The sequence below is a fragment of the Leptodactylus fuscus genome, chromosome 1 (assembly GCF_031893055.1).
Source record: "Leptodactylus fuscus isolate aLepFus1 chromosome 1, aLepFus1.hap2, whole genome shotgun sequence".
NCBI lineage: Eukaryota > Metazoa > Chordata > Amphibia > Anura > Leptodactylidae > Leptodactylus > Leptodactylus fuscus.
Genome location: NC_134265.1, coordinates 310,348,143 through 310,372,670, shown reverse-complemented (window position 1 = coordinate 310,372,670; position 24,528 = coordinate 310,348,143). Strand labels below are relative to the sequence as shown.

The 24,528-nt window shown below is 41.6% G+C and overlaps 1 protein-coding gene and 1 long non-coding RNA gene across 2 annotated transcripts in view; both read right to left on the bottom strand.

Annotated features, from left to right (window-relative positions):
• LOC142218153 (EF-hand calcium-binding domain-containing protein 6-like) overlaps window positions 1-18,855 on the bottom strand; it is a 51,710-nt gene extending 32,855 nt beyond the window's left edge. Inside the window, exons 1-5 of the mRNA XM_075286708.1 lie at window positions 18,811-18,855; window positions 17,962-18,158; window positions 17,179-17,286; window positions 15,837-15,902; window positions 2,740-2,850 (exon numbers count right to left, since the gene is read on the bottom strand). Coding sequence (XP_075142809.1) covers window positions 2,740-2,850; window positions 15,837-15,902; window positions 17,179-17,286; window positions 17,962-18,158; window positions 18,811-18,855 — 527 coding nt within the window. The remainder of the gene's footprint in view (window positions 1-2,739; window positions 2,851-15,836; window positions 15,903-17,178; window positions 17,287-17,961; window positions 18,159-18,810) is intronic.
• Window positions 18,856-18,905: 50 nt separating this feature from the next.
• LOC142195902 (uncharacterized) lies at window positions 18,906-24,292 on the bottom strand. The gene is made up of 3 exons (XR_012715115.1): window positions 24,217-24,292; window positions 22,173-22,273; window positions 18,906-18,962 (listed from the first exon to the last, which is right to left on the bottom strand). It is a non-coding gene; the product is annotated as an uncharacterized LOC142195902 (long non-coding RNA).
• Window positions 24,293-24,528: the final 236 nt, after the last annotated feature.

The window sequence follows — 24,528 nt, the reverse complement described above, 5'->3', positions numbered from 1 at the left end:
TCCTCTTCTTCCGGTGGTGGCTTGTAACTTCTAGGCCTCGGGCCTTGGGCAGAGCAAACTACGCATGCCCACAGGCCATGAGAAAATGGCCGCTTGCACAGTATTGTAAGCGGCCATTTTCTCGTGGCCTGTAGGCATGCACAGTCTTTTCTGCCCAAGGCCTGAGGCCTAGAGGTTACAAGCCACCGCTGGAAGAAGAGGATGAATAGGACGCTGCTGACGAAGATGGAGGCGGCGCTGGAGAGAGTTCTCTCGCAGCATTGGGGATGCCCCAGTGTTGTTTGAGCACTAGGGCCCGCCCCCAGTGCTGCGAGAGAGCTAATTTGCATACCGAGAGAAACCGGCATTGTAGGTGAATGGCGGCGCGGAGAAGATGACAAAAGGTAGAAGAATAGCCTTTCTTAAGGCTATTCCAACGTGGTGCCTAGAAAAAATTGTGTGTGAATGATAGGATCCCTTTAAGGTAGTCAAGGTAGAGTGAGGTTATATTACGAGTTTTGCTGTGGGGCCCCATGGCTACTTGTTATTCCCCTGCCCTTAAACTACCAGGGGAGCAGGCACAATAACGGTTATAAGGCCTAACAAAAAAGGGGCCCATTTTCACTCAAACATAAGATTCTCTTTGTAATAGCTAAGCGGGTATAAATAACTGCAGCCCTTAGCATTACCTCCCTCTTTGGAGCAATAGCAATGCCTTTAATGCTCCAAAGAGCTTATGTGCATATTAAGAAAAATAGCAATATCTTATATCACGGATACACCAATGTGCATATGCGTGGCTATGTGTGTACAGAACTGAGTTGATATGCTGAGTTCAGGTAAGAGATTCCCTTTAAGGCTTTCAAGCACTATGCCTCTTTTTTTCATTTTAACTTTTTTTATTGAATGTGGAGGAACTGGGAAAAGTTACTGGAAAAATCATCCATCTTACAGCATAGAACTGAGTGTTGGTAACACTTATCCCTATGCCAGACTAATGGGAGCTCTCAGCCTTATTTGGAGAGGCTTAACTTATTGGTTAGCGCAACCTTAAAGTGGTTTTCCAGCAATCCAGAAGCTGCTAGAATAGATGATCTGTGAGGGGACCGAGTGTCAGACTCCAACTGATCACATACTGATAAGTCATCAGTATAAAAATGTCATTTGGACTCCTGGTTTTGGTCCTCCTGGTTGTAGCAGTAGGATTCTCATTATAGTGTATGCTCGGTGTGTCTACCTTATGCTCTTATGTTTACAGCCATTATCTTCCCTCACAAGTCTCTGCTTCTATTGTTCCATTTTTGAGTCAGTCTAGTTTCCCTGAAGGTACTGAATCCACGTCCACTTGCTGGTTTTACCTGCCAGTATTGTGACACAGTACATGCCCCAGAAGTTACTGCTTCTAGGCCCTACTGTATAGTTAAAGTATTTAGTGAATAGGGGAGCTGACAGGTCTGTTTATTAAGAACATAGAACGTGACTTGATGTAAATGGAAGTTACTATAAATCCTTGTAAAGCATCATCTGATGTACCTTAAAAAGTTGTCAGATACTGTGAAGTTTATAATTATGTAATGTATGAAAAAACATTGTTATCCTTAAAAGATGAATGCTAGATATAGTTGCTTATGATTGAAACTGGTGTAATGTTATAGGATAAGATGGCGCATGCATCCATGTCGAGTGCAAGAAAAACAAATGCTTGGCTTGCTGCCACAAGACAGCTCCCCAAGGTTACCACGCAGGATCGGGAGTAGCTGGCTATATATGGCACTGCTTAAACTCTTTCTGTTTGATTGAGATGTACCATACCAATCAGGAATGAATATGAAAACTTACGTTGTTGCTATCTCTCTTCTATTCTCTGCTACTATTTAACCCCATGGTCTCAATAAAAAGTGCATCAGCACACATTCTTGAGCTGAGAGAAGAAGGAATACGAATACACAGAGTGGTGTAATTTCTTTACCGCCTGGCACTCAGTCTAATTAATTAGGACGACGACAGTTACCCGAAATTATTGGTCAATTAGTCATAAACGCGACTATGACCTTATCAATACTATTGCTCATTTCAGTCCCGTCTAGCACAAAGTTTCATGTTACGTGTAATTCATAGAGAGGTGAAACAAAGGGCAAAATTTAAAGTGAGACTTTTCTATGCATTTTGGTTGACTGAAGCCTCATGATATTGTATTCCTAGTATCTCTTTACTATAACAGATTCCTATTTACTGACCTTAAACCTGCTATTGACTCCCATGGTAGGTCTGTGAGCACAACTCCAGAGCATTCCAGAAAGTTAATATGGCACACCTATGCATGAATCCCACTTCAGCGTACCAGTCAACACTATATACCAGCAAACCTAGATTATCAAGGGTTTATTTCCATTTTTATGTCAGAGAGAAGGCGCCGATGTGAACCCAGCCTTAGGACGTAATGATATATCCATTGGAGTTAGTGATGTAATGTAATATTAGTGTTTTGCGCTCCTTGATATTCGTGTTCACTCTTGTATGCAATAAATGAGTATTTTGGAGTAGATATGGGATTATTTCCCATATCTAATAATCCCATGTTTCCTTATAGTATTGTAGTTCTAGGAATTAAACCCCGTACTTGTGCAGTCTGTGACAGTGCTACTGTATACGCCTCTAGAATGGCAGTAAATGAAGTATTGTCTATAGCAATGCTTGTAGCCAGTGTATTCTAAGCACAAAGTGCCTACAAAGAATAGATGAACAGAAGACATTAATTACCGAGAATCGAACATTGCCATGAAGTGGGGGTATCTGACATTCCCATCTTCGTCAAGGGGGATTCTGTCAAGTAGCTGCTCAAAGTCTTCATCAGTAATCTCCACATCGAACCTGAAACAGAAGTTAGTGCCAGTCAATCACAGGGCTGGTTTGGCTTGCAGGCCCCCTCAATAATCCAAGCATATGGTTGCCATTAACTCTTTGTCACCTCGTTGCCCCTCGCCAGCCAGAGCACACACGTGAATATCAGAGGTTAATCAGGTTTTTCAGCAGTGAAAGAATTTCAGACCCAAAACCCTGCCGGAGAGCTTGGCTGGATGAGATACCAGCATACAGAGCCATGTCGGATTGTCCTCTCTGTAAGGCTGTATTCATTAGGCTAAAACAGTGGTATTGCTTAAACAAGCTAGCACTTCAAAAGGCTTTTCAGTCGCCCCGGTTGGCATGAAAGGAAATGTACAAAAACATTGCTTTTCATGAGAAAAAGAAGTGAATTTGGAAAGCATATTGTAAAAAGCCCTAAAGAAACCTTGCATACATTGCATATTCCAAAAGTGGTTGTATGTATTCAATGGCAAATAAGTGTTTTCATCCCTGGAGCACAATTTGGGCATAATCCCTAAAACACAGGAATAAATCAGGATGATTTAAGAAAATAATGATGAACAAGCTTCATTCATGATATGGAGAGGCTGATAATGGCCAGCTGACTTCTGATGGAAGAAGGTTGCAGAGGGGATGGGAATAGCGGGAAGTTCCTTTACTTGTCGCAAGGGTAAAGAACACTATGCCAAAAGTAACCATTCAGCTCAACTTGCAGACTGTTCATCACTTTGACAGATTTATGTAAATAAAATAGACCTTTGTAAAAATACAGAAAGATTCCCTGTCATGGCTTTAGACACAAATGTCTTTCTCAGGACTAAACAGGCCACTTACTTAAATGTCCTGTAAAGTTATGTATATCACAGGCCATTAGCATATAAAAGGCAATTCTTTCTGTCCCTATATTGTACATATAGCCCTTCACAATAAAATATGGTAATATACTTAATGCAATTATATCGCCGCACACAGCTCTTGAAAGGTTAGATGCATTAACCTCTAGAGGCGTATGAAATGAAGACGAGTAATATTTTGCATCACAAATCCACATTTCTCCAACATGAAGATATTAAGAACGCAGACGATGAGTATGAAGGACATCTGCTCAGGCGCCCAGCCATGATTGGTCGGCATTGCAATGAATTTTTCATGAAGTCATTTAATATAATACTACACTTATAAACAGATAAGATCTCACGGCTATGGTGGACGCGTCAAGAACTGGAAATTAAAAGGTTCACATACATATAGACAAATGTTTAGATTATTCCATAGTCATAGATAAGTAAAGGAACCCATAGTAAAGTAATAGCATATATTATGTAACGTTATGTTTTTTATACTAGAGTCATTTTTACAGTTTGCTTTGTAGAACTGTTGGGAGTTCATTGACACAAAGGTATTCTGTATAAAAGTATTCTACTGACCTGTCTGCTAAGAAAAGACTGAGGAATATGAAACTCCTCATGATCTACAAATATAGTGGAAATTTCAGTAACATTTAAGATAAATTCACGTTAGAAATTTTTGTTGCATTTTTTTGCAATCTAACCAAGTTCAACCACTCTGTTAATGGCATAGGTCAAAATACCATTACATGGAAAATCTGTGATCCTTGCTAACAACCGGGAAGATTCCTGCATCTTCATACTAAATTTTTACCAGTAGATATGTATATGGTAGTTTACAAGGAAGATACCTAGACCTTTTTTCAGACTCACCACACTCTCTGCCATCACCAAATCCTATGGTTGCGTGTCCCATATTTGTAAAATATGGACAGAAAAGTAATGCAAACTCTGCAACAAAATTACAGTTCCTTCAATCGATTCAGTTCCCTTATTCCATTTATGGGATAAATTATCACAGTCACATAGGACTATTCACACAGTTAAATATAGGTGTTGTATCCCCCCCCTAGTTTTCTCTTCTCCAGAACAAATAAATTTAGTTTGACAGACGATCTTCATACATGAGGTCTTCCATACCACATAATAATTTGGTCGCCCTTCTCTGAATTCCATCTGGTTCTCTGATCTTTTTTTAAAGACTTTCTACCATTTAAACTTTTTTTTTCTAGTTGACACGATGGAATAGCCTTAAGAAAGGCTATTCTTCTACCTTTAGATGTCTTCTTCGCCCCGCCATTCGGTTAAAAATTCGTTTTCCGTCAGTATGCAAATGAGTTCTCTCACAGCACTGGGAGTGGGCCCCAGCACTCAAACAGCACTGGGGCGTCTGAGTGCACATTCTGGCGGCCATTTTTTTGTGGCCGCTTACGCGAGCATGTGCAATACGCTCTGTCCTCCATAGAACTACAGGAGGGTACTGTGCATACTGGCGTAAGCGGACACAAAAAACATGGCCTCTGGTATGTGCACTCGGCTCTGCCTGCGGCCCGATGGCAGAGCCGACTGCGCAGCCGTACATGTGTGACCCCCAGTGCCGGAAGAAGAAGATGAAGAGGCCATTACTGAAGAAGATGGAGGCGGTGCTGGACACCCCCAGTGCTGTTTGAGGGCTGGGGCCCGCTCCTAGTGCTGCGAGATAACTCATTTGCATACTGACAGAAAATGGATTTTAAAGAATAACCTTTCTTAAGGCTATTATGTTATGTCAACTACAAAAAAAAAAGTTTAAATGGTAGAATCACTTTAAAAAAAGATCAGAGAACTGGATGGAAGCGCTGAGGCCCGCCCCCAGTGCTGCGAGAGAACTCATTTGCATCCCGCCAGAAAACGGATTTTTAACCAAGCGGTGGGGCAAGGAAGACATCTAAATGTAGGAGAAGAATAGCCTTTCTTAAGGCTATTCTGACGTGTCAACGAGAAAGAAAAAAGTTTTTAATGGTAGAATCCCTTTAATAGCTGGTGCCCAAAACTAGATGGCATACTCAAGATGTGATCGCACCAGTGCTGTATAGAGGGGTAAAATAGTACTTTATTATCTAGAAAATCTGCCTTTCCTAATACAGGACAATATCTTGTTGGCTTTAGATGCAGCTGACTGGCATTACCGTATTTTACGGACTATAAGGCGCACTGGACTATAAGCCGCATTGCCCATGAGCGCCTTATAGTCCGTCTCGGTTCATATATAAGGCGCACCGGACTATAAGCCGCAGTCCGGTGCTCATTATATGTTATTGAAAGCGGCGGCATGCAGACTTTGCCAGCGGCCGCTTAACCCCCCGCGTGCCAGCCGCTTCTAATGGAAGCGCTCGGCAGGCGAGGAGGGGCTCTATCAGCAAAATCATGCTGATAGAGCCCAACCGTAAAGGTTAGATTAAACTACCCCCCCCCCCCCCCCCGTTTTAAAAAAAAAGCCTGAAACAGAATGTGAAACTTACCGAGCGGTGCAGGGTGGGCGGGCATTCAGGCCTCCTCTTCCTCCGATGTTCCATCCTCCTCCTCTGCCGCTTGCTAACTGATAATGGCCTGGGCGCATGCACAGTAGTAGAAGCATTATGATATTGCGCATGCGCCCAGGCCATTAGTTCGCGAGCGCCGGAGGAAGTGGTCAGGACATCGGAGGAAGAGGAGGCCTGAATGCCCGCCCGCCCTGCACCGCTCGGTAAGTTTCACGTTCTGTTTCAGGCCGGCGTGACAGCAGGGCTGCCGGACACTTCCCATTCATTTCTATGGGAGCCGGCATGCGAGCGCTCCCCATAGAAATGAATGGACTGCTTTTTTCCATTCATTTCTATGGGGAGTGCTCGCATGCCGGCTCCCATAGAAATGAATGGGAAGTGTCTGTCCATTCATTTCTATGGGGAGCGCTCGCATGCCGGCTCCCATAGAAAAGAATGGGAAGTGTCTGTCCATTCATTTCTATGGGGAGCGCTCGCATGCCGGCTCCCATAGAAATGAATGGGAAGTGTCTGTCCATTCATTTCTATGGGGAGCGCTCGCATGCCGGCTCCCATAGAAATGAATGGGAAGTGTCCGGCAGCCCTGCTGTAACGCCGGCGTGTACGGCTGTGATACACGCCGGCGTTCCGTAGTGTGAATGCACCCTTACGGTGCCTTTTATGTATGTATGGAAGCGGCACGCAGACTTTGCCGCCGCTTCCATCCATATATAAGGCGCACCGGACTATAAGCCGCACTTACGATTTCTGAGGAAATCGTAGGTTTTTATGTGCGCCTTATAGTCCGGAAAATACGGTACATACTATAAATTAGTTCATTGTCCACAAATATTCCCAAATCTTTCTCCATAAAACTGGCATGTGTAATTTTTGTTTTTTCCTAAAACCTTTATACTTATCAACATTAACCTCATGTGCTATTTGGATGGCCATTTGGCAAGTTTATCCCGATCATTCTGTAGGGAGTGAAGATTTTGTCGTATGTCTACAACACAATATAATTTTGATTCTATGCAAAGAGCCTGTAAAATAAATATGAAATAGAATAATAAATAGGAAATGAATGTGAAATACATTGTCATAAGAGATTTCTATTAATGATCATGAAAAAACTAAAAGATTAGTAAACCAATGAGAAAATACTAAAAATATCAAACACTAAAAAAAATACCAATATTCCCAAGAAAAATACAATTTAGGTTACTGAATGGTTGAGCCACTTGGGAACCATAGCATTCTCCCACAGCTATTTATTTCTTTTATCTATGCATATTCAAGGTGTCCCTGTGTACTGGTGGCATTGGGGCAGCTGAACTAGGAAACTAGTCAGACATGTGCTTAACATACAACAGGCTTTACTATGAATGACCACAGCATCCCTATAAAACTTTCATTTTTATGTCAGTCGTCCACACTCCAACAATGGCTGTTATGTATGAGGGCTGAATGGGAGACAGTGATGGAACATTGAGACAATGATGGGATTAGGAGACAATAGTGGGAATCAAGGCGACAGAGGTTGTGAGGCAGTGTAGAGGAAGGCACAGGAGCAGCAGGGGAAGATGATGAAGGAGGGGGTGCAAATACTCTGAAATATCAAGCATTGACTTCAACTAATATCATAGCTGCCCGAAAACCATTCATTGTTTTAGAGAATGTAAGCCATATCTGTAAGAAGTGTATATAGTCCTAACACAGATGTGTTCAACAAATGCAAAGTCACATATGTAGGTATGATGATTGATAGATAGATAGATAGATAGATAGATAGATAGATAGATAGATAGATAGATAGATAGATATGAGATAAATAGATACATAGATATGAGACAGATAGATAGATAGATAGATAGATAGATAGATAGCAGATAGATAGATAGATAGATAGATAGATAGGACATAGATAGTTAGATAGATAGATAGATAGATAGATAGATAGATAGATAGATAGGAGATAGATAGATAGATAGATAGATAGATAGATAGATAGATAGGAGATAGATAGATAGATAGATAGATAGCAGATAGATAGATAGATAGATAGATAGATAGATAGGAGATAGATAGATAGATAGATAGATAGATAGATAGATAGATAGATAGGAGATAGATAGATAGATAGATAGATATGAGATAGATAGATAGATAGATAGATAGATAGGAGATAGATACATAGATAGATAGATAGATAGATAGATAGATAGATAGAGTCCTATGAAAAAGTTTGGGCACCCCTATTAATTTTAATCATTTTTAGTTCTAAATATTTTGGTGCTTGCAGCAGCCATTTCAGTTTGATATATCTAATAACTGATGGACACAGTAATATTTAAGGATTGAAATGAGGTTTATTGTACTAACAGAAAATGTGCAATATGCATTAAACCAAAATTTGACCGGTGCAAAAGTATGGGCACCTCAACAGAAAAGTGACATTAATATTTAGTAGATCCTCCTTTTGCAGAGATAACAGCCTCTAGTCGCTTCCTGTAGCTTTTAATCAGTTCCTGGATCCTGGATGAAGGTATTTTGGACCATTCCTCTTTACAAAACAATACAAGTTCAGTTAAGTTTGATGGTCGCCGAACATGGACAGCCCGCTTCAAATGATCTGAAAACAAAGATTGTTCAACATAGTTGTTCATGGGCAGAATACAAAAAGTTGTCTCAGAGATTTAACCTGTCAGTTTCCACTGTGAGGAACATAGTAAGGAAATGGAAGACCACAGGGACAGTTCTTGTTAAGCCCAGAAGTGGCAGGCCAAGAAAAATATCAGAAAGGTAGAGAAGAAGAATAGTGAGAACAGTCAAGGACAATCCACAGACCACCTCCAAAGAGCTGCAGCATCATCTTGCTGCAGATGGTGTCACTGTGCATCGGTCAACAATACAGCACACTTTGCACAAGGAGAAGCTGTATGGGAGATTGATGAGAAAGAAGCTGTTTCTGCAACCACGCCACAAACAGAGCCCCCTTAGGTATGTAAAAGAACATTTGCACAAGCCTGTGGACTGTTGAAACAAAGATTGAGTTGTTTGGTCATACAAAAAGGCGTTATGCATGGCGTCCAAAAAAAAACAGCATTCAAGAAAAACACTTGCTACCCACTGTAAAATTTGGTGGAAGTTCGATCATGCTTTGGGGCTGTGTGGCCAATGCCGGCACTGGGAATCTTGTTAAAGTTGAGGGCCGCATGGATTCCACTCAGTATCAGCAGATTCTTGAGAATAATGTTCAAGAATCAGTGACGAAGTTGAAGTTACGCCGGGGATAGATATTTCAGCAAGACAATGATCCAAAACACCGCTCCAAATCAACTCAGGCATTCATGCAGAGGAACAATTACAATGTTCTGGAATGGCCATCCCAGTCCCCAGACCTGAATATCATTGAACATCTGTGGGATGATATGAAGCGGGCTGTCCATGCTCGGCGACCATCTAACTTAACTGAACTTGAATTGTTTTGTAAAGAGGAATGGTCCAAAATCCCTTCATCCAGGATCCAGGAACTGATTAAAAGCTACTGGAAGCGACTAGAGGCTGTTATCTTTGCAAAAGGAGGATCTACTAAATATTAATGTCACTTTTCTGTTGAGGTGCCCATACTTTTGCACTGGTCAAATTTTGGTTTAATGCATATTGCACATTTTCTGTTAGTACAATAAACCTCATTTCAATCCTGAAATATTACTGTGTCCATCAGTTATTAGATATATCAAACTGAAATGGCTGCTGCAAACACCAAAATATTTAGAACTAAAAATGATTAAGATTAATAGGGGTGCCCAAACTTTTTCATAGGACTGTAGATAGATAGATAGATAGATAGATAGATAGATAGGTATGAGATAGATAGATAGATAGATAGATATGAGATAGATAGATAGATAGATAGATAGATATGAGATAGATAGATAGATAGATAGATAGATAGATAGATAGATAGATAGATAGAATAATCACCTGTATCATCACTAGAAGAGCTGAGTTAAAGTTACATGAATATATAAATTGATGTGTCCTCCAGGTAATTCATGGCATTATATTTTTTTTGATAAACACTTGTATCCAGAAACTTCAATTGCTGATAGTCTCATTTCTGGTAAATGGAAACGATGAAAATAAAATAAAATTCCAAACAGTTCAAAGCACCAGTCTAGAGATGAATTCAAGAAAATATTCAATCACTGACTTTTTGATAGGTTTTTGATATTTTGGATAAATTAACGGAAGGTTCTGTGCCTCAAACTCCACAGACAGCTCTTCTTCATTTAGAACTGAGTTCGATTCCATCTCCAAATCGAAAATTAATATGTAAGATTTTAGTTATTGCAAAATTAGTAATTGTTAGGAGTTGGAAACAACCTTCTGCTCCTTCTGTTCGGGAACTCTTAACTCTTATTGACACTACTCATACCTATGAACAAACAATAGCATTGGGAAATTTCTCCTTTGCCAAATACAATAATATTTGGAGAGTTTGGAGAGAAATCTCATACTGTACTTTTGTATTTTCCTAAGGTGCTTTAATTCACTGTGACCTTCCTTTGTTTTTTTCCTTTCCTTTTTGTCTCTTGTCTTGTCCTATGTTTCCCCCCTATTATCTATTTATTTGAGAATTAATGTCATTCAATTTCTGCTTGTTCGTTAATGTATGATTGTTGTATTGAAAATTTGGATAATCCCTTAATAAAAATTATTAATAAAAATTATTGAAACAATCTCGGACTTTTTTTTCTTTGAATTGCATTAAAAAATACCTCCCAACTGTCCTAGACTTATCGGGACAGTTCTGGATTCCAGGTGCTGTCCCACTTTCCTGGGTGATGGGAGGATACAGATGAGTTGAAGCTACCAATAATAAAGGAGTGGACTACAAGGGGACAGAGTAAAGTAATTACTAGTTTTATTTAGTTTTATCGCTTAATTTTATTCTTTTGTGTATTACAGCATGTATGAACCAGGAGAGGTCAACATATGTACAGTGATACATACTGTGGGGGCTATAAAGGGGCCATTATGTTGTGGGTGACAGAATACTATGGGAGTCATAGTAAAGTGGCCATTATACTGTGGAGCCATATCAAGTGGACAATTATATTGTGGAGACATTATACTGTGGGGGTTATATTGATGGGGCCATTATCATAATGATATTGAGGGGGCAAAACTGTGAGGCCATATAAAGGGGGGCGTTACATTTTGGGACCCAAATTAAGAGCAGCATTATACTGTGGGGCCACCTTAAGAGGGGCAATATTACTATTGGGGTCATATTAATTGCATTACAAGGGGATCATTATACTGTGGGAGACATTATACTGTGGGGGTTATATTGATGGGGCCATTATCATAATGATATTGAGAGGAGCAAAACTGTGAGGCCATATAAAGGGGGGCGTTACATTGTGGGACCCAAATTAAGAGCAGCATTATATTATGGAGACTATATTAAGAGAGGGATTATTACTCTGGGGCTGTATTAAAAGAGGAATTATTACTCTGGGGCCATATTAAGGGTATAATTAAACTGCAGAGGCCATATAAAGAGAGGTATTATACTATGAGGACCATATTAAGAGGGGCACTATACTGTGGGGCCACCTTAAGAGGGACAATATTACTATTGGGGTCATATTAATCACGTTAAATTGTGGAAAGCCATATCAAGGGAATCATTATACTGTGGGAGACATTATACTAGAGGGAGGCATTATATAGTGAGACCCATACTAAGAAGTAATGATAATTATTACTATGGGGGTCATATTAAGGGTGCATTATACTGTAGGGGCCATAGTAATGGGGCCATTATACTTTGGACACCATATTAAGGGAGTATTATACTGTAGGGGCCATAGTAATGGGGCCATTATACTTTGGACACCATATTAAGGGGGTATTATGCTGCCTGAGGACAACAAGGAGCCAGATACAGTGTCAGGGCCACTAAAAGGAGATTATGTTATGTGGGTAAATAAAGGGAGATGGGTGGGAATGAGCTGAGCCAAAGTGGGCATGGACGAGGCTTAGAATACATGCTGCAGATTCTGTCCCTCTTTCAGCCCTAAGCAATACTTATATTTCACTGGGTGAAGGTTTAACATTTGTTTGCATATCTATGAGCTTAAATAGGTTTTTTAATTAAAATATTATCACAGATATTTTGAGGTCTAAAATACACCAATACTAAAATACATTATAATTAGAGATGAGCGAACAGTGTTCTATTGAACACATGTTCGATCGGATATCAGGGTGTTCGCCATGTTCGAATCGAATCGAACACCGCGTGGTAAAGTGCGCCAAAATTCGATTCCCCTCCCACCTGCCCTGGCGCCTTTTTTGCACCAACAACAGCGCAGGGGAGGTGGGACAGGAACTACGACACCGGGGCATTGAAAAAAATTGGAAAAAGTCATTGGCTGCCGAAATCAGGTGACCTCCATTTTAGACGAATAGTGGATTTCAAATCCGGGTCATATGAGAATGTGAACTTTGTGACTATGAGACAGGGATAGCTGTACAGGCAGGGATAGCTAGGGATAACCTTTATTTAGGGGGGAATGTTATTAAAAATAACTTTTTGGGGCTCTATCGGGTGTGTAATTGTGATTTTTGTGAGATAAACTTTTTCCCATAGGGATGCATTGGCCAGCGCTGATTGGCCGAATTCCGTACTCTGGCCAATCAGTGCTGGCCAATGCATTCTGTTGGCGTGATGAAGCAGTGCTGAATGTGTGTGTTTAGCTCAACTACACCTTGTGCACCCTCGGCTCTGCTACATCAGAGCCGAGGGTGCGCTTGAACCCTTGTGCACACTCTGCTTCATCAAGCTAATAGAATGCATTGGCCAGCGCTGATTGGCCAATGCATTCTATTAGCCCGATGAAGTAGAGCTGAATGTGTGTGCTAAGCACACACATTCAGCACTGCTTCATCACGCCAATACAATGCATTAGCCAGTGCTGATTGGCCAGAGTACGGAATTCGGCCAATCAGCGCTGGCTCTGCTGGAGGAGGCGGAGTCTAAGATCGCTCCACACCAGTCTCCATTCAGGTCCGACCTTAGACTCCGCCTCCTCCAGCAGAGCCAGCGCTGATTGGCCGAATTCCGTACTCTGGCCAATCAGCACTGGCTAATGCATTGTATTGGCGTGATGAAGCAGTGCTGAATGTGTGTGCTTAGCACACACATTCAGCTCTACTTCATCGGGCTAATAGAATGCATTGGCCAGCGCTGATTGGCCAGAGTACGGAATTCGGCCAATCAGCGCTGGCTCTGCTGGAGGAGGCGGAGTCTAAGATCGCTCCACACCAGTCTCCATTCAGGTCCGACCTTAGACTCCACCTCCTCCAGCAGAGCCAGCGCTGATTGGCCGAATTACGTACTCTGGCCAATCAGCACTGGCTAATGCATTGTATTGGCGTGATGAAGCAGTGCTGAATGTGTGTGCTTAGCACACACATTCAGCTCTACTTCATCGGGCTAATAGAATGCATTGGCCAGCGCTGATTGGCCAGAGTACGGAATTCGGCCAATCAGCGCTGGCTCTGCTGGAGGAGGCGGAGTCTAAGATCGCTCCACACCAGTCTCCATTCAGGTCCGACCTTAGACTCCGCCTCCTCCAGCAGAGCCAGCGCTGATTGGCCGAATTCCGTACTCTGGCCAATCAGCACTGGCTAATGCATTGTATTGGCGTGATGAAGCAGTGCTGAATGTGTGTGCTTAACACACACATTCAGCTCTACTTCATCGGGCTAATAGAATGCATTGGCCAATCAGCGCTGGCCAATGCATTCTATTAGCGTGAACTGAGTTTGCACAGGGGTTCTAGTGCACCCTCGGCTCTGCTACATCAGATTGCTACATCTGATGTAGCAGTGCCGAGTGTGCATCAGATGTGTAGTTGAGCAAAACTGACTCAGCACTGCTAAGTCTCTGCATTCGCATAGGAATGCATTGGCCAGCCTTCGGCCAATCAGCGCTGGCTCTGCCGGAGGAGGCGGAGTCTAAGGTCGGACCTGAATGGAGACTGGTGTGGAGCGATCTTAGACTCCGCCTCCTCCAGCAGAGCCAGCGCTGATTGGTCGAGTTCCGTACTCTGGCCAATCAGCACTGGCCAATGCATTTCTATGGGGAAAAGTTAGCTTGCGAAAATCGCAAACTGACAGGGATTTCCATGAAATAAAGTGACTTTTATGCCCCCAGACATGCTTCCCCTGCTGTCCCAGTGTCATTCCAGGGTGTTGGTATCATTTCCTGGGGTGTCATAGTGGACTTGGTGACCCTCCAGACACGAATTTGGGTTTCCCCCTTAACGAGTTTATGTTCCCCATAGACTATAATGGGGTTCGAAACCCATTCGAACACTCGAACAGTGAGCGGCTGTTCGAATCGAATTTCGAACCTCGAACATTTTAGTGTTCGCTCATCTCTAATTATAATATAAGGTGGTGTTTATTATACAGCTGAGGACCAGATTGTTTCTAGTTAAAGGGGCTCTATCAGCAAAATCATGCTGATATAGCCCCACACATGCGTGAATAGCCTTTAAAAAAGGCTATTCAGCCACCGTAAATGTTATATTAAACTACCCCCCATTTTAAAATAAAACCCTAAAACAGAATGTGATCAACTTACCGAATGTGAACGCTGGGCCGGCATTCAGGGTGCGCCGTCTTCTTCATCCACGCCTCCTCTTCCTGCGATCTCCTCGGGTCCCGTCTTCCTCCGGTGTTCGCGAACTGACATTGATAAAAAAAAATGGCCTGGGCGCATGCGCTGTAGCCGTAGTAGAAGCAGCATGCTACTGCGCAAGCGCCCAGGCCATTTTTTTTTATTACAGAAGTTTATTACAGATGAGCAAGTAGTGAAATATTCGAAATTCGATTCGAGTAGAACTTCAATATTTGACTATTCGTTCGAATATCGAATTCCTTTATAGTCTATGGAGAAAAAAATGCTTGTTTCAGGGGAAACCCAAATTCGACTAAGGAGAGTCACCAAGTCCACAATGACACCTCAGGAAATGATGCCAACACCTCTGGAATACAACTGGGACAGCAGGGGAAGCATGTCTAGGGACATCTAACATGCCCAAGTCACAGTATTAGTATTACTGCTGCTTCTACTGATTTACACTTAGGTTCACACTAGCGTTCGGCAGTCCGTCCTGTGGTTTCCGTCTTCTGCATGTCAGAAAGCTGTCAGACCGGGTCCAGCCATGAGCGGTGGTGAACGTTTTATGCTGTCCACCGCGAAACATTTTTTTAAAATCGGACACAGAGTACTGCATGTCCGACTCTGTGTCCGAATTAAAAAAAAAACGGGTTTGAAAGAGTCCTGCAGGTTTCCATCTCCTGCCTCTGTTTTGTGCAGGAAACGGAAACCTGCAGAACGGAGACCGTTACTGTTCCTACACAGGGGTCGCCTACCCTTTGTGTCTACCACAGCTGATATAAGTGAACCTAGGATATATACTGTGCATATACGGTAAATGTCTTCAGAGACAATATCCTTTAAGTCATTCATTACACTGTGTATAGTGGATGTCAGTGGATACATGTGACATAACATCCAATAAACTGATATATCCATCTCTTATTATAATAGTACCTGCTCTCAATTGCTGCTCGGAATTCCTGCTGACTTATAACATTTGTCTTGAATTTATCAATTTTCCTAAAGGAAGAAGAAAATGATAGTACGTTATTAGACATTATATGCTGTAGATACAGCATACACTATCACAGCATTTGGAATGGCTGCTCCTGTGACTTTTCTTTACTCAAAATGTTTCTTTTTGAGATCAGATATAGAGATATAGAGCTAGCTCAGAGGTGTAAAAGCTACGCCATGAAGGTTGCTTAGGATTCGTCATACTTTCTGCGCAGCCCTCACCTATCAGAATACTTACTGTCCTGGGTCCTAATAGATCAAAAAGACACAGTTGTCTAAAGACATTTGCTCCCTTCTGAAGTAGAGAAGAAAGCGGTACCATTGTCTCTTCTGTGCACTGACATAGATATAGACATAGATGATACATGTCAGTGTCCTATGCTTATATTCATCCTCCATGTGCAAGCAGGGTATACAACTGACATTACCGGTGGGAACAATGTATGACTGGCACTGTTATTGGGATCACTGTATATTATACTGAATGCCGATGATCCTTTCTATCCTTGTGGATTTCAGATGAAGCCCTGGGTAACACTGGACAATAACTCTCGCTTTCTATGTGTGACAGTGACACTGCTGCAGCCCTCGGCTTTCTAAAAAGGATGTCATAACTACAGCAACATATATGGTACCGTGGAAAGCCATGACAGTTGTCCATGTGTCTTGTAACGTAATCTGACATCTTTCTGGATATATTAAACAGCTGAAGCAAATTTCCCGTATTTTCTATAGTAATATAATGACTGTTGAAGATTATTTGCGTCCCAGCTATATAACCTCTTAGAGGAGCGGTACTCCAGCTGTTGTTAAACTACAACTCCCTGCATGTACACTTGTGTGCTATTCTAGGTGGTCCCATAAAAGTGAACGTAGCATGCTGGGAGTTGTAGTTCTACAACAACTGGAGTACCAAAGGATGCCGACCGCAGGTGTAGCAAAATGTTGGACGCGAGATGTTATAATTCTACAATACAATGATGTAAATAGGAATATAAATCCATATATAAGGTAATATCTATTGGACTAAGGCAGATATACATTATATATATGTATATATATATATATATATATATATATATATATATATATATATATATATATATATATATATATTAATGTGTGCTATAGCCTGCTATCTATTGGACCAGTCTTCTTTACAATAAAAATAGATTGATCTCACAGATGCAATGGGAAATAGATAAAGCACTGTCTCAGCTTTATCATATCTGCTTCTATTTGCCCCGCTCATATATAACGGTATAATTTAGAAACATACTCAAAAGTTGCCAGCAAGGCCAAAAAGTCGGACTGGAAGAGGTTTGCTAGTCTTGCTTCCACTGCGGTTAGTGTAGACGATGGACTAATGGCTCCATCCCGGTGAAATCTGCAATAATAATAAAAAAAAAAATTTAGAAGAATGACCACCGATGGGTAACGCGGCAGTATCATTTATAATACACAAATGGCAAACTGGCCCACAAAACTTTTATGTATAATGGAACTACCTAAAAATAAGTTCCCCCATATGGCAACTACGAATATGATTATTCAGAATGGAAACTACCGCTATACGTTACAGTTATAGGTAACTGAGAACTTCCATTGGCTGCCCAGATGTTGTCAGTATTCGCAGTGCAGTCTGTAGTGCCACCCAGTGGATAAATACGCAAATACAGCAAGAAGGGAAAAATGTAGAAAATAGTCACAGACTCTATACACAAGACATTCTCCAATTTACTCAATTATCACTGGAGTCTCAAAAATTAGTAATAACTGACTTATGTCAAATGTTGAAAGGTCTGAACAGAGCTTAAAACATAAAGTGTCCTCAGCAGCCAATCAGAAGTCAGCTTGCATTTTCTACGCTCCGCTCATCGTCTTTGAGTTTCAAGTCTTCAATGGTTTCCAGAAATTTGTTTTCTGTCAACCATACGTACCATCCAGATAATGCTATTATAATGTGACTTTCATCATATAGTGATTATGGTGAATAACAGAGACTATAAAGGACCATTACAGTTCTGTAGGTGACCAGTAAGGACAGTCATGGCCCGCTTACCTATGGTTGGGGTCAGAGAGTATCTTGTGTGTGATTCCTTTCTCACTGCGGTCTTGGAAATTTCTAAGCAGATCCATGTAACTGATGCCTGTCAGAGAGTTTTCAAGCCCACATCTTGCCAGGAACAGGTTAAAGTGTTCATCTTTTAGTTTTAGGTCAAACTTTTCCAATACTGCCAGGAAGTCTTCTTTGTCAACCTTAAGACAAAGAAGCAAAGACATTGAATGTTATTTATACTCCTGAGTCCTCCATTAAGGACACAAGCATGAAATGGCTGGATAAATGAAAAAACATTTTTATCTCGGTACCTGGCTATCAATCTACCAAGGGTCTGTACACTGTATCCTAATACATACCCAGGACTCTTAAGATCTGTGAGAGGACTCCTAACTGCTTCATCTCATATACCTTTTGCAGGCTGACAACACGGGGAACACATTTGAGTACTGATAAAATTAAATATTCAGAATCTGCGTTTTTTTTTTTTGCCTATCCAGTCCTTACAGAGGTTACCCTATAGGTAATCCATAGCTATTGTAATCCGCCTCAAATTCTGCTTTATAAAATAATCATTTTTTCAGACAGAGTTTCAGGTGGATTCTGCCTCAGAATCCACTGGCAAAAAAACTCTATGTGAACTTACCCTTACTGTCTGAAAAGTAATGGAAGTCATCACCAGCATCCATCCATGTTTTATTCTTTATATCTCTGTAGTGTCTTTATCACTGCATCTTAGTTATTGCTCCACCTTCCTCTCTATACTTTGCTGCCATGACTATTTGCCGCCCTCTACCTTACAATATATGAACTACTGCATTGACATACAGTATGAAGTATAGTTGTACCCACCTTGCCAATTCTTTGTGGGTCATGTCTCTCAAATTCTTCTTTCATGCTCTTAAAGCCTTCTCTGAATTTATCTTTCAGCCACTTCTCAATGTTTAGTGAGGCTTTCCGTTCTAGTTCTGCCCGAGACATCTCCCTAGATTGTAGAACTGGAGCTAAAGTGGTAGATTATGACATATAGACTGGTAAGGTAACAACCATATCTGATAGTATACATAATATACACTAAGCATACTACAAGGGATGTCTGGGTGAGTTGTGGGCTGAGATCCAACATCCTCCAATGATCATCTGATTTCAGCAGAGAATGGGGCGGATGTCAGACAGCTCTGGACTCGGTATAGTGGCCAGACTAGGTTACTGGCTCCCACCCATGCTGTCTGCTTCCTGCTCCATTCTCTGTTTATCATCTGCTGAGATCAGCTGAATGGTGGAAGTACCCAGTGTTGGACAAATCCTTCACCAGTCTGATATCAATGGCCTATCCTTAAAATAAGTCATCAATATTTGTAGCCTGGAAAACCTCTATTAAAAGGAAATAAGAATACAATTTTATATTATTGGTGAAGTAGACCCAGAACTATAGCAAATGTAACTCGGACACTATAGTGGTGACAATTATCTTCATTTTATGATCATGAGTGAAGGACAATGAACAGTGGCGTAACTAGGAATGACGGGGCCCCGTGGCAAACTTTTGACATGGGGTCCCCTCCAAGACAGGTACAGTTAGGGCCAGAAATATTTGGACAGTGACACAATTTTCGCGAGTTGGGCTCTGCATGCCACCATATTGGTTTTGAAATGAAACCTCTACAACAGAATTCAAGTGCAGATTGTAACGTTTAATTTGAAGGGTTGAACAAAAATATCTGATAGAAAATGTAGGAATTGTACACATTTCTTTACAAACACTCCACATTTTAGGAGCTCAAAAGTAATTGGACAAATAAACATAACCCAAACAAAATATTTTTTTTTTCAAGATTTTGTTGCGAATCCTTTGGAGGCAATCACTGCCTTAAGTCTGGAACCCATGGACATCACCAAACGCTGGGTTTCCTCCTTCTTAATGCTTTGCCAGGCCTTTAGAGCCGCAGCCTTCAGGTCTTGCTTGTTTGTGGGTCTTTCCGCCTTAAGTCTGGATTTGAGCAAGTGAAATGCATGCTCAATTGGGTTAAGATCTGGTGATTGACTTGGCCATTGCAGAATGTTCCACTTTTTTGCACTCATGAACTCCTGGGTAGCTTTGGCTGGATGCTTGGGGTCATTGTCCATCTGTACTATGAAGCGCCGTCCGATCAACTTGGCAGCATTTGGCTGAATCTGGGCTGAAAGTATATCCCGGTACACTTCAGAATTCATCCGGCTACTCTTGTCTGCTGTTATGTCATCAATAAACACAAGTGACCCAGTGCCCATGCCATCACGTTGCCTCCACCATGCTTTACAGAGGATGTGGTGTGCCTTGGATCATGTGCCGTTCCCTTTCTTCTCCAAACTTTTTTCTTCCCATCATTCTGGTACAGGTTGATCTTTGTCTCATCTGTCCATAGAATACTTTTCCAGAACTGAGCTGGCTTCTTGAGGTGTTTTTCAGCTAATCTAACTCTGGCCTGTCTATTTTTGGAATTGATGAATGGTTTGCATCTAGATGTGAACCCTTTGTATTTACTTTCATGGAGTCTTCTCTTTACTGTTGACTTAGAGACAGATACACCTACTTCACTGAGAGTGTTCTGGACTTCAGTTGATGTTGTGAACGGGTTCTTCTTGACCAAAGAAAGTATGCGGCGATCATCCACCACTGTTGTCATCCGTGGACGCCCAGGCCTTTTTGAGTTCCCAAGCTCACCAGTCAATTCCTTTTTTCTTAGAATGTACCCGACTGTTGATTTTGCTACTCCAAGCATGTCTGCTATCTCTCTGATGGATTTTTTCTTTTTTTCAGCCTCAGGATGTTCTGCTTCACCTCAATTGAGAGTTCCTTTGATCGCATGTTGTCTGGTCACAGCAACAGCTTCCAAATGCAAAACCACACACCTGGAATCAACCCCAGACCTTTTAACTACTTCATTGATTACAGGTTTACGAGGGAGACGCCTTCAGAGTTAATTGCAGCCCTTAGAGTCCATTGTCCAATTACTTTTGGTCCCTTGAAAAAGAGGAGGCTATGCATTACAGAGCTATGATTCCTAAACCCTTTCTCCGATTTGGATGTGGAAACTCTCATATTGCAGCTGGGAGTGTGCACTTTCAGCCCATATTATATATATAATTGTATTTCTGAACATGTTTTAGTAAACAGCTAAAATAACAAAACTTGTGTCACTGTCCAAATATTTCTGGCCCTAACTGTACATAGGTGTGCAGGCTGTAAGTGAAGAGGGTGATGTGGGGTGCAGGGTGTGTATAAGAAAGATGGGAAATGGGGGTGCAAGCTGTGTGTAAGCAAGAGGGTGATCTGGAGGGGGAACCCCCTAATCCACCACACTCTTGCTCACCCACAGCCTGCATCTCCATTCCCCCTTCTTTCTCACACACAGCCTGCGCCCCCAGGTCACCCTCTTTGCTCACACACAGTCTGCACGCCCATGTACCCCTCTTGCTCACACACAGTCTGCACGCCCATGTACCTCTCTTGCTCACACACAGCCTACACCACCTCTTGCTCACATAGGGTGGAATGGAGGGTGCAGACTGTGAGTAAGAGGGGTACATGGGTGTGCAGGCTGTGTGTAAGAATGAAAGAAATGGTGGTGCAGACTTTCTCACACACAGCCTGCACACCCATGTACCCCTCTTCCTCACAGCCTACAACCCATTCCCCCCATTGTACACTGACCTGTACAATCCGGGTAGCTCCGCCCAAAAAAGACACTGAGTCTATGCTAGTAGATTAAAGGACCTTTGGTGGCGTCATGTCTCAGGTCCTTCAATCTACTTGTATAGATGCCGGCACAGGGCTTCGGACATCGGGCAGGAGATAGAAGTTTCTCCTGCCCACTCTCACTATGCAAGTGCTGGGAGGCAGGGGCCCAGACAGCAGGCGGCCCCTGCTTGGGTGCAGTAGTAAAGGCAGCAATTGCTAGCTTTACTACTGTTAAAAGATGGACTGTTCGAGGAGGAAGCTCCTCTCCATCTTCAGGCAGCCCCTGATGCTGCAGTAAATAGGGCCTGTTATGTGTTGGAGTTATTCTAGCAGGTAACGGCCTATTTAAAAAAAAAAAAATCTGCAGCGGTAGCAGCTGTTACTGGGCCCCCTAGTGCCCCGGGCCCTGTGGCAGCTGTTACCGCTGCTACCCCGGTAGTTACGCCCCTGGGAATGAATATAAAGGTAGATCACTTGCTTTCTGCCTTCTTACCTTTACTTCTTTTATTGCTTGATGTCTGGTTCTGGATCTCATTTCCAAGTCTTTTCAGCAGATAGTCTGTTTTAATAACACTAGTCCCATCCACATCGTACCTAATGGACAGTTAATACATTACAATTGCAATCCAGCAAAATGGGGTATTAAATGGGGTTTTCTCATGAGCATAGCCATATTTCAATTTGTAGACAACTGAAAGTTAAACATTTTTATAAATATAAGTAATGAAAAATTTTGCAGCATTTTAAAGACTTTCTCTAACCATCTTAGGGGTGACAGTCTTTTATTTAATCGATTGACAATAGATATGACCATGAATGCATGAACCTTCTATGGCCTGACACTTGTCAGAAAGCCAACCATGATAACCTTGTTGTGACCAGATTTCAGGCAGGGACCCAAAATACATAATAAGGCTGAGACCCCACATTGCGGAAACACAGCTTTTCGTGTTACAAATTTTGCCGCGTTTTTTTAAGCCAAAACCGGGAGTGGATTGAGCAGAAGTTAGGGTCCATTCACACAGAGGAAAATGGTGAGGAATTTGGTGGGGAATTTCAGCACTGAAATTCCCCACCAAATTCCTCACCATTTTCCTCCGTGTGAATGGGTGAATGGACACTTAGAAATATAAGAGTGTCCTATATATTTCTTATTCCTTTTGTGGCCCTTGGCTCAAAATCTGCAACAACAAAAAAAGCTGTGTTTTTGCAATGTGGGGCCTTAGCCTAAAGAAATTATGACCAGGATTCTAACAACTGCAAGACCATAGTTAGTGCCTGTATTCATGATTCATTGGCAACCAATAAAGACAACAGACTGTCACCATTAAGATTAAAGGGGTATTCCCACCTCACATACTCAGCAGTCTTCACTCTTGTAAAATCTTCTTTCTTCCTGGTTTCTTGCAATCATTTGGTGGGCGGGGTTTCACAGGCAACCTGCTGTTTAGCCCCGCCCCCAATTCGCGTGTAGCTCCGCCCACCCATATTGGACTATGAAGTACAGGCAGCAGCAACTCCATTCTGTGTTACATACAGACACTGCCTGTCTCTGCCATAATGAACACAACTGAATTAGCTAGCCTGATAACTGGGAGAACAGAAGAAATGAAAGCAGCTCCTCTCCCCTATCTGATAGCAGGACCTAGGTCACATGGTGTAGACACAGGATTAGCTAGATACACAGGCTCGCTCCCGAGCACTTAGCCCCTCCTCCCTCCCCCTGAGAGCAGCAGATACATCACTTGACTCAGGAGCAGCTAGGTCAGGGCTGTGGCCACAAAAAATTGAATAAAGTGAGATAGTGGACAAACAAAGCAGTTTTGCTGAAGCAGTGTATTTAGGAAAAGTCTTACATTCACATTAACAAGCAGTATAGATAGGATCCTTGTGATGGGACAACCCCTTTAAGGAAAATGTTTGAAATTCTGAAAAATTGTATATAATAAAATTTAACCTTTTATTGTCTTAAAATTTAAATATGCTTATTAGAGATGAGTGAGTACTATTCGAAACGGCCGTTTTGAATAACACACACTCATAGGAATGAAGAGAAGCGGCCATTCATTCCTATGGGTGCGTGCTATTCAAAACAGGAGTTTCGAATAGTACTCGCTCATCTCTAATGCTTATGGTTACCCCTTTATCCACATATCACAATACCTTCAGCTAATTGAAGAAAAGCAATTCACATTATTTGCACACATATAAACACAATAGCAATTTCTTTTTCCAACTTCCGTGATCCCTATACTTTTAAATGGCATCATATACATCTACAGACAGCTTTACAACAGCCATCAGGCTCTTCTTCATATCAAAGGGGTTTTAGACGTCTGAAGGTATCATATATAGAAAAACATATTGGAGATAACATTGTTTTGCAACGTTTGTTATTTAGAGTTGTGTTAGATCAATGTTTTCTGAGAAGGTATTGCAAAGTATTAACACATGGGGGTTATTTGTATGTTAAGAGAAGACTGTTTTAAGGGTCCATAGTTGTCTTATAATGAGAAATGAATATAATGGAGCCCAACCTTTTACAAAGTTTGTTAAACTCTTCATCTTCCATACAGAAACCGAGTTGTCCAAGAATATCTCTGAACTCTGGGGGTAAGATCCTTGGAAAACCGTCAGGCTTCATCTCTGATATTATTTCATTAAGTTCTGCATACCTAGTATTAATAGAGGAGAAAGCAGTTTTATGTTGGATGTCAATTGTTCAGTCTGATGCATTATCCAGTCTAAAGCAAACAGGTCTGTAAATATAGAAATAGGAACAACCTCAACACTAAATTCAATATACAGATACCGTACTGATCTAGTAAAATCCCTAGTACTTCTACTTT